The sequence below is a fragment of the Tachysurus vachellii genome, chromosome 18 (genome assembly GCF_030014155.1).
Source record: "Tachysurus vachellii isolate PV-2020 chromosome 18, HZAU_Pvac_v1, whole genome shotgun sequence".
Taxonomy (NCBI): Eukaryota; Metazoa; Chordata; class Actinopteri; order Siluriformes; family Bagridae; genus Tachysurus; species Tachysurus vachellii.
Genome location: NC_083477.1, coordinates 10,558,627 through 10,568,368, shown reverse-complemented (window position 1 = coordinate 10,568,368; position 9,742 = coordinate 10,558,627). Strand labels below are relative to the sequence as shown.

At 39.8% G+C, this 9,742-nt stretch overlaps 1 protein-coding gene across 1 annotated transcript in view; it reads right to left on the bottom strand.

Moving 5' to 3' along the window:
• Positions 1 to 7,502: 7,502 nt before the first annotated feature.
• The window catches only part of grin2ca (glutamate receptor, ionotropic, N-methyl D-aspartate 2Ca), a 51,803-nt gene continuing 49,563 nt past the window's right edge, over positions 7,503 to 9,742 (bottom strand). The window contains exon 13 of the mRNA XM_060892386.1: positions 7,503 to 9,316. Within this exon, the coding sequence (XP_060748369.1) occupies positions 7,676 to 9,316 (1,641 nt within the window). The 3' untranslated portion in view covers positions 7,503 to 7,675. The remainder of the gene's footprint in view (positions 9,317 to 9,742) is intronic.

The following is a 9,742-nucleotide window of genomic DNA, read 5'->3' as shown; positions in this document are numbered from 1 at the left end:
TGCTCCCTCTTTTTTATTTTACTGCTTTTCTTTCATGACTTTAAATGCCCATGTTGAGCTGTAAACAGCCGATTGAGATCTTCATCCTCAGGGGACTTTAGCCCATCTGCAGTCCAGCAATAATGGATGAGCAGAATCAGATACCATCATGGCTCACAATCTGCCACCAGCACGACACCTACATCCTCTTCGGCTTTAATGCCCTTGTGCCACACGCTGTTCCACATGCTGAAGGCTGCCCCAGATGTCAGGGCATCTGCCTGCAAGTCCAGACCCATGCTTGTGCCCAGGAAGAAGCCAGAGTCTGTGGTCTGCTGTGCTGTTGAAGCCCAAGACAAAAAAAAAGTCAAACAAAAAAAAAAGTCAGACGCAGGCGTTGTTAATTACATTACACTCATGATGCAAGCCAGAATGTAGTGCTGAGTTTTAGCCGACTGAAACTTTATCTTTGGTGTGCATTTTCCTTACAGTAGACTTAAGGCTAGAGTATGAGTACATCGCAGGAGATTTTAAAGCTGCTCCCAGACCAGCCTTAAATTGTGTTTTTGCTTTCTAAATAATAATAGCAGACTTAGTTTTTTTATATAGATATTTGAGTCGTTGTCAGTGTTTTATATACGCTTTGTATTTGCTAAATAGCACAAAACAAATTAACATATCAATTTCTCTATGTTTTCCAATTGTGCAATCAATCAGCTCTACTGGAGTTTGTAAAACTTAGAGAGATTGTACACACCAAAGCCAAACAAGCACTAGCTCCATTGTGAGTGTCAATTTGTTAGTGAGTACACACTGTAGTCAAATGTAATCCTCATTTATCATATATTCGATCAATATTCAATCATTAGATGTCATCCTTTACCATTTTTACCGTTCCTGGGTTTGTGAAACACTTTGTCAAAAAAGCCACCTGAAGCCATTAAGCAGCTCAAGACTTTCATCAACACCTCAGCTACTAAAAACCTTTGATATAGATTTATGTATTTTATCACTTTCTGGGCAAATCATTTATATGTCAAGTGTAAATTAATCAAGTCCATTTTCTTGGTATGTCATCATCCCATAATAGCATTGCAGAATTTTAGAATTCTTGCTATGTATGAGAGCTGGATCCGATTTCCCAATAATTCAGTTACTAATCTCACCTTCAGCTTGTTGACCTTCAGCCTCACCCACTCTCTTCTGAGATGCCGTCAGAGTGAAGATTAATGAATTGGATCCATTATGGCCTAGTTATCATATGCTCAAACTCTCTCATGCACACACACTTTGATTAAGCTGGCTTATTTAATTCTTCATACCAGCACCCACATTTGACTTGCTGTTACACAACATATACTGCATGCTATGTCTCAGAGGCTGACGTTGGACAGAATGTATCAAAGAGTTTGCAGAGACGGATTATCACACAAGTCTCTGAGTTCATGCTTTCATTCCATTTGGTAATAGAATTTTCACTATGAGGCAAAGAAATAAATCTGGATAAAGTTAGAGAAGAAATTTGATCCAGTAATGAGACACTTTTGGGAAATGATGGAATTCTAACTAGGGATATTTTTTCTTGGTCAGCATGTTGATTTTTTGAATATTTTGAATGTGGTACAGTTTAAACTGGTTGAATAAATAAAATCTTAACTTTTCTTGCTTCCTTCCTCTCTCTGGGTTAACTGTCACTGCCAGCACTAGGAGAGTTCAAGGATTTGCCCCATTTAAACTTGGCTGAGTCAGATCTTTGCGATGACTCTGCACCTTCTTCGACAGCCGAATGATCTGGGTCATCACAGGTGTTTGAAGCGTCCAAGCCGTTTGACACCATGTCCCATCATACATCATTGTGAGCGACTGTGATTGAATAAGTTGCCCTTGGGGTTAATCAGCTCATTCAGCTGCCCTTCAGCCTGCAGACCCTTGCTCCTTCCTCCTTTTCCTGTTCACAGCAGTCCACAACCATAGCTGGAGCTGATCCAGCCCTTGGTCTAGGGATGAGTTCCATATCAAACACACACACACACACACACACACACACACACACACACACACACACACCCATACACACACACCGCTCTGCCACAGTGTAAGCTCCATGCTTCATCAGTTATCTAAACCCATTCACACATGCCTTTGCTTCACACATGGACTCCTTCAAATGAGGGGGTCAACCCTCTCCCCAGCTTTCAGTGACCAACCTGTTCTGTACATCAATGGAACCCTTCTTTCAGCATACAGAATTATATTTCTACACTAGATTTGGTGTGAAGTGCAGGAGAATTTTTTTTCATTGTGTACTATTAGTGGATCAAGTCTTACATCTAATGTATGGGTTTTATTTTAATTTTTAAAAGGTGTGTATTCATAAACATGAACATAATGGGTTTATATACAGTACGGTGGTTATAATCTGGATTTTTTTTTTCCCTTTAAAATGAGAACGTTTTTGCAGGTCCCTGTTTAAATGGAAGCAAATTTAACTGCTTTGAACAAAAGGATAGATTTGCCTCATGTCCAGTCTCTGTGTTTTTCGATGACACCCTGATGGATGTTATCTAAAAAGATAGAAAACTACACCACAGTCCCCTCTGTTCCTATAAACCTAGCAAAATTCCTCTGCTACAAATGAATCCAGCAAATATACATCTGAAATCTGCAAATAAGCATTTAAACAACTGAAAGTTCTTTATGGAACAATATACTATGGACAAAAATAGGACTCTTTGGCAATAATTTGCAATTGGTAAGAACACCATACTCACAGAAAATCATGAAGTTGGAGAATCATGACATGGGGCTGCATCTCTTCTCTTCTGTGAATGGAATGATGGACTGGGACATACAGTATTAGTCATTGCAAGTCACTCAGCATGACCCTTGTACCTACCATTTAAGGGGTTGCCTAGAGAAACAGTCTGAAATTGAACCATAATGCTGCATAAACTTACCTCTTGCTACTGTATGTAGACATCCATGCTCTCGCCAAAGCCAGCTTTGTAACAATGTACTAATATTGGTGATTTGTGGTGTACAAATACAATTTTTTGAATGGCTCGTACTCACTGGATATATATTAAATAATAAATGTAAGAGAGTGTTAACTGATTTATACTTTATAACTGCAGACTGTAGAACATCATGTACTGTATAACAGGATCTGAAAGTAAAATTCTTTCATACAGCTCACTGACTCTGAATATTAATGTATGCAACACTATTCTGAGGGAATCAAGACTAAAATTGTATTCATCAAATATTTCCCTTGGGTCATTTATAATCTCAGCCTACATTTCACTTATATAAATATTGAATGGAAATTTTGCAGGTATTGGTTTTTTAGGGTGGGGGTATGTGTGCCTCAACTTTATCAAAAGAGTAAGATGCAAGAGAGTGAAGAAGTGTCCATTATTAGTTAGAGTGTGAAATGTATGAAATTGGTTCGGAGCTGCATGTGGCACAGACGTTTTTAAGATTCCATTTTAGGATTTGATTAACTGGGAAGTTCTCACACTTCTTAAGAGCCAAAGGCATTTATCTCTTTTATGCTTTTAGAAATCATATTTTCAGAGATTATGGCATGGCACCACAATTACTCCTGGTTTCACAGACTCCATGCAAAGCTTATAACATTCCGAGCAGAAGATAAGATGGTCACTTTCTGGGTGTCTGTAGCACCTCTACCCCCTTAGGATTTTTTTCTGGCCTAAGCTGTTGCAGCGTGGAGGGCTGAGGGTCTCGGCTACTCCAGAAACATCAAGGCTCATAAGAGGCAACAGAGCTTGCTTCTTTCCATGTCTCCCAAAGAGCAGGAAAAATTGCAACACAATCGAGTCATTAATGTTTCGAAGTAAACCCTCAAATTTCACCACAGGCCGTAACTAACAAATAATTTGCTCCCAATTCTTTCAGGGCCTGTTTTCCAGGGGAAAGGGGGACTCCACTGAAATAAACAGGAATACTTTTGAGTAAACATTAAACTATTATAACTCATGGTTTGCAGTTATAAATCTTTCCCGTTATTTAGAGCTCGTTAACTTCTCCCATGAGCTCTTTCTTCAACTCGTGTGAAGACTCTTTTTTTTTTTTTTCTTTCTCCTCGCTCAACTCTTAATCATAAAACCCACTCCTGTGTGATAGGTGGAACACACTAAGTAAATATCCAACAAGCAAGCATACAGCCCTGATTGCAAGCCCACATTCTGCCCAATTGTGCAATCTCCAAACATTTCACCTGTAGCATCTCTTACATTTTCTCATTCTTTTATATGACAAACTGTTATAATTCAGAAAATAAAGTATAATATAATTTAAAAATTGTTCTATAATTCCCTTTTACTTTTACCATGCCTTAAAAAAAGAAAAAGAAGATGGGAAATATCACAATCTTGATCAATGAATAAATCTACTTTTCTTTTAGTTAAGCTTGGCTAACACACAGGAGTCTGTCTCTGTTCCTACAGTGCAAACTGTATGCTGTTGAACACCATATGATAATCAGATCAACTAACACAGCAGCATTGAAGCCAGATTCATTTCTCCTCCATCAACCACACATTCACCCCAAATGATTGGGTCAGCAGTTCCTGCCATCTACCTGACCAGCAGGCCTGTAGCTAGCATGACTAGAATTATTTTCATAGTATGTCTTAACCTTGTAATAATGGCTAATGATATAGCTGTTTCTATATGTTACTGTACCAATGTCCGCACCTCCAGAACCTCCCATAATTGAAGATGAGCACTAACTGTGTGTTCGCTGTTGCTGATACAGCATGCAGATTTAGAACATGCTCCAGAGATTAATCAGATCCATCCATCACAGCTTTGTTCTCAGTCCCTGTCAAAACCATTTAAATCCAGATTGCTATATGATGTCTCTAAAGATCGAGTTGAGCAGTGTATTAGTAAGATCACACAACATACAGTACATTACCACAGTGTAATAAAATAATTACTCACTCACTTTTCAGTAGCTGCTTAATCCTGTCAGGCCCATAGTGGATCTGGAGCAAATCCCAGGAAGGATGCCAGTCCATTTATCTTAATCAGTCCACCCATTGGCATATTTTGAGGGGTGTGAGGAAACCAAAGAACCCCTATGCGGACACAAGGAACAAAAACTCCAACAGAAAAACCTCTAAAAACAGACAGTATTCCAAGCTCATCATCAAACCGCAGACTCTAGCACTAAGAGATGGCAACATAAGTGCTGTGCCTTTAAAATATTAAAATAATATAGTTTCTGAAATCATAACCAAAATCAAAGACATTTACAGTATATTAACTGCAAATGGAAAGAAAAAATCCAATTGCAATAGGACTTGTATCCTTAATATTGCCTGAACCCTCTGTATCCGAAAGTTTGCTATTTTAAATAACTATACTGTTATTCTTGTAAACATACATTATATGGCCAAAAGTATTTGGACACCTGACCATGACATTTATATGTGATTTGTTAAACATCCCATTAAAAAGGCATTCCACTCTTCTGGAGAGGATGTCATCAGGAATGTGGAATGTTGTATGAGGAGGCCTATCAGAATTTAAATTCATTCAAAAGGTGTGCTTCCACCTTGTAAACCATGTCGGTGGTGGCGCAAGTGGCTAAGGCTCTGAGAAGTCGGCCAGCTGATCAGGCTTCAAGTATCATGAAAGTGAAGGTGACGTGACATACAGGTGACCCATACTCAGAATTCGTTCTCTGCATTTAACCCATCCAAAGGGCACACACACAGCAGTGAACACACAAACACCGTGAACACACACCCGGAGCAGTGGGCAGCCATTTATGCTGCGGCCCCCGGGGTGCAGTTGGGGTTCGGTGCCTTGCTCAAGGGCACCTCAGTCGTGGCCGGCCCAAGACTTGACCCCACAACCTTAGGGTTAGGAGTCAAACTCTCTAACCATTAGGCCACAACTTCCCCATGGTACCCTAACTTCCAAAAGCTGGGATATGTGAATAAAGGAATTATTCAGGAATAATATGTGGTAATAATCAAGGCATTTTCTTCATGGAACATCTTTTTTTGCACCCAGGAGCATTGTCAAGTCCCTGTAAAGTGAAACTGTAATCACACAGCATACAAAGACATTTTAGACAGTTACATACCATCAACTTTGTGGGAAGAGTTTGGAGAAGGTCCACATATGGGTGTGTAAATATTGTTTAATAGTCTGTGTTTTGCATTTTTGTTCTTTATTCTATGATATAAGTTAGAGTTGTTTAAATTGTTGTATAGAGGATTAAAGATTCGTTATGTTTGGTGAAACAATAAGATTGTCAGAAAAGAGTAAGTGAAATGAATGAATTTCTATTTAAGTTACCTATTTCAGGAAGAACCCAATTTCTTTTACATGCAGCCATAACCTTGATACTAAAGATAATGCCATGCAGGATGGCCAAGTTGGAGTCCACATATCTGTCTTCTCTTGACTTTTAAACAGATCTACATATTCTGATGGCTCTGTCTGTGGGTTGATGTATGGCTGTTTATCATCAAATGCCCTCTCTGTGTGATATTGTATCTGCATGCAGTGAATCATTTGTCAGAAAAAGGATCACCTGCTTCAGCATCAATATTACTGTCAACACAGAAAGATATCTGTTTGCATGTCACAGCTTCGTGGCAAGATGTAGTCTGTCTTAAGAAAGAACTTTTCCCTAGCAGCTTAAAGAGTTTTAACCACAATCATGGTGGAGGCTGACATTTTTAAATGATTTAAAATTATGATTTTTAAAATTTGATTTTGATATTGATCTAAGTAGAGAAGCATTATTTTAGTTATATTTGACCAAATGAAGTTGACTTCATCAAGGTTATGCTGTGCGTGCATTGTGTGTAGATACATAATGATTTTAGAGAACAGGAATATTTTATTTATTGTTTGCCCTCTATCGTGATCATCTTATAACACATTTGACCATTTCACAGAAGACAACAGAGCCCATTCCAAAAGGCTCTTAAAGCCACCAGTCATTTATTAAACAGTGAAACAAATTGTGGAAATACAGACGGAAAAATCAGTTGCAGTTCACCAGTCTTAAAATCTAAGTTACATCAATGGAGCAAATAAAAAGCCCCAAACAGTCACTTTTCTGAAAACCAGTAACTTACAAAAAATTTTTGGAAGACCTTTTTGTAGTGGTTGATTTTATAAAATTTTGCAATGCCTTGGAGTTGACTCCAAAACTGTGGAATGCTGATTTGCCCAAAAACAAACATTACTTGAAGATTATTTCAACCCATGTGGGCTACTTGCAGTCTGCTTCATCTGTTTGTAGAGAATGACCATACTTGTGCAACTGCATTTAAAACCCCATTTTTATTAATAATAATAATAATAATAATAATAATAATAATAATAATAATAATAATAATAATAATAATAATGTATAGGCTCAGGTTTCATATATAAGAATTCAATTACTCAATATTATATTTACTTCTTTTAGCATTTTAAAGTATACGGATGTCCCAGCAGTAATCACATACAGTAGTTGTGCCCTTTATCTCCTTCCTTCTGCCTTGCATATTATTGCACTGGAAATATGACTTCCAGTCCACTTCCATTTCCACCTTCAGCACGTCTTTTATTTTTGCAAGATTTAAAGCCTTCTAGAAGTTCACACATTTCTTATTCTTCCATGTTGTCAAGTATATAATGGGACAAACCTTTGAGCCTTTTAGACTTCAGACTCCAGACTAGATACTCTGCCCCAGGGCTTTGGTACATAGGGACTGTTAAGCCTCCGTGCCACCAAAACCTGTCTGCGGTCCCTGTTCTTAGATGAGGGTGGTAACCTGTGCAGTGGCTGCAGAGGTGGTTCTTCACGTGAACATCCAGCACCCTCGTAGCCTCTAAAAGCAGTGTTTTCATACATGACAGGCCTTCCACCTATCCGGGTTACCAGGGTAGCATCATTTGTGCAGTGGTTGATACAGGGGAACAGATGACACATGTCTTTGGAGTGATCATAGAAATGTGCAGGCCCCTGTGGAAGTGGGCCCATGTATACTGGCAAGTCAGTATATGAGTTCAGGTAGGTGGAGTAATGTCTGTGCACAACTGTGGAAGAAGATCGCCGCAGAGCTGCTGCATTCTGAAGAATTGCCTCACGGTATGAGGGAAGGCGAGTAGAATGAGAGTATTTGAGTTTCTGTGGCTTGTAAGGATAGGAACCCATGTGAGCTGGGTCAAGATAGGCTGGCTCAGCTGGCATATTGTAGCAAAAGTTGTTACTAGAATTGGCATACATCTTTGAAGGCTTGGGATTCGCTACCACTACACGAGGAAAGAGGTCAGGCATGTTGATTCGACTAGCAGAAGATGCAGACGTTGAAGGCTTCTCATCTACATGCCACAACTTGTCACCACCCCATGTGGCCCTGAGGAAAGAGGCGCGACGGTTCAGTTTTTCCTTTCCTAGCAAAGGGACATCATCCATATCTGGCTCCAGGTATGGTTTCATGCAGGAGTTGCAGCTGCCACCGGGCCTTTGGTAGTGGCTTCCCATGCAGGGTGAAGTATGGGCATGGTTTTCTAGGAGCTGATTAGCTCTAAGCTCAGCCAGGCAAGAGGTTGGTTCATCATAATCATTCCTGCGCCGGGGTTCTGGTGACGGTGCCACATAGCTGTGGGACCTCTTCTTGCGGCCCAGTCCTTCATTGTACAGTTTCCGGCTCTCAGGAGGGTCTTGGTGTTCCACATAGATATCCGGGACATGGAACTCACGGTAAGGGAGAAAGGAGGGGGCCATTTGGTGGCAGCCCTGGCTGTCCATGAATAGCCTGGTGCTGTGGTGTGGCTTTGGGGCTGTAGGAGGTGGGGGGTCCCTCATAGCAATATGGGGACTGCTCAGACTAGAAATAGGTAGTGTCCGTTCATATATATGATGGTGATTCGTCCGTGCGGGAAGAGTGTACCGTAACGTGGTAGGTCTTGTCACTACTCGAGGTTTCTCTATCAAGGTGGCACTGTTTCCATAATGCAGGGGGAAAGTGGAAGTCAGTGCCCTCTGGGTGTAAGGTGTATGGTTGCTGGTGACACTGGAAATATAGGGAAGACGACCATGACTGGCATCAGTGCTAATGAGACGGGTCGGAAGAATAGGTTTTGAAGCTTCTGGAGCTCTGCGGCTCCAATTCTCAATCGTCTTAGTGGCATTGTCCAAGGAGTTCTCCACTCTGGCTGAGGAGACAATATCCTTTGCTGTCTTAAGCATCTTTAGCATGTTGGCCTGGGTGTAACTGCTAGTGACATCTGGGCTCTGTATACTTCCGTTCTGGTCTGTATCCTCCACACCATTGAAGCAGCTGTAGATACCCTACAAAGAAAAATGCATGTTTGTACAGTGTTCTAGCAAGACATTATAATATGAATATATAGATTCTTTGCTAATATATTTCATTTAATTATGTCAAAATTCTACCAAGTATTCGGTCAGTGTAAACAAAAGCAAAACTCTTCCCTACTGTTTATTGTCATTTTGGTTTTCACTTTAAGGCTTATGTGCAATAACAGTATTTAAAATGAGTCAGAAGCTGAATGTGCATTTGTGGTATTATTCTTCTCCAATTTTATGCTATTTAATAGATTTTACTTTCAAATTGGTTCTTAACCCAGGAGGCTTAAACTAACACCATGTCTGTCAGTATATCCAGATTTCATAATGAGGTTATTAATATTACATTTTCAAAATGGAACAAATGTCCTATGCAGGGTAGCCTTAAGGAAATGAACATCGAGAAAC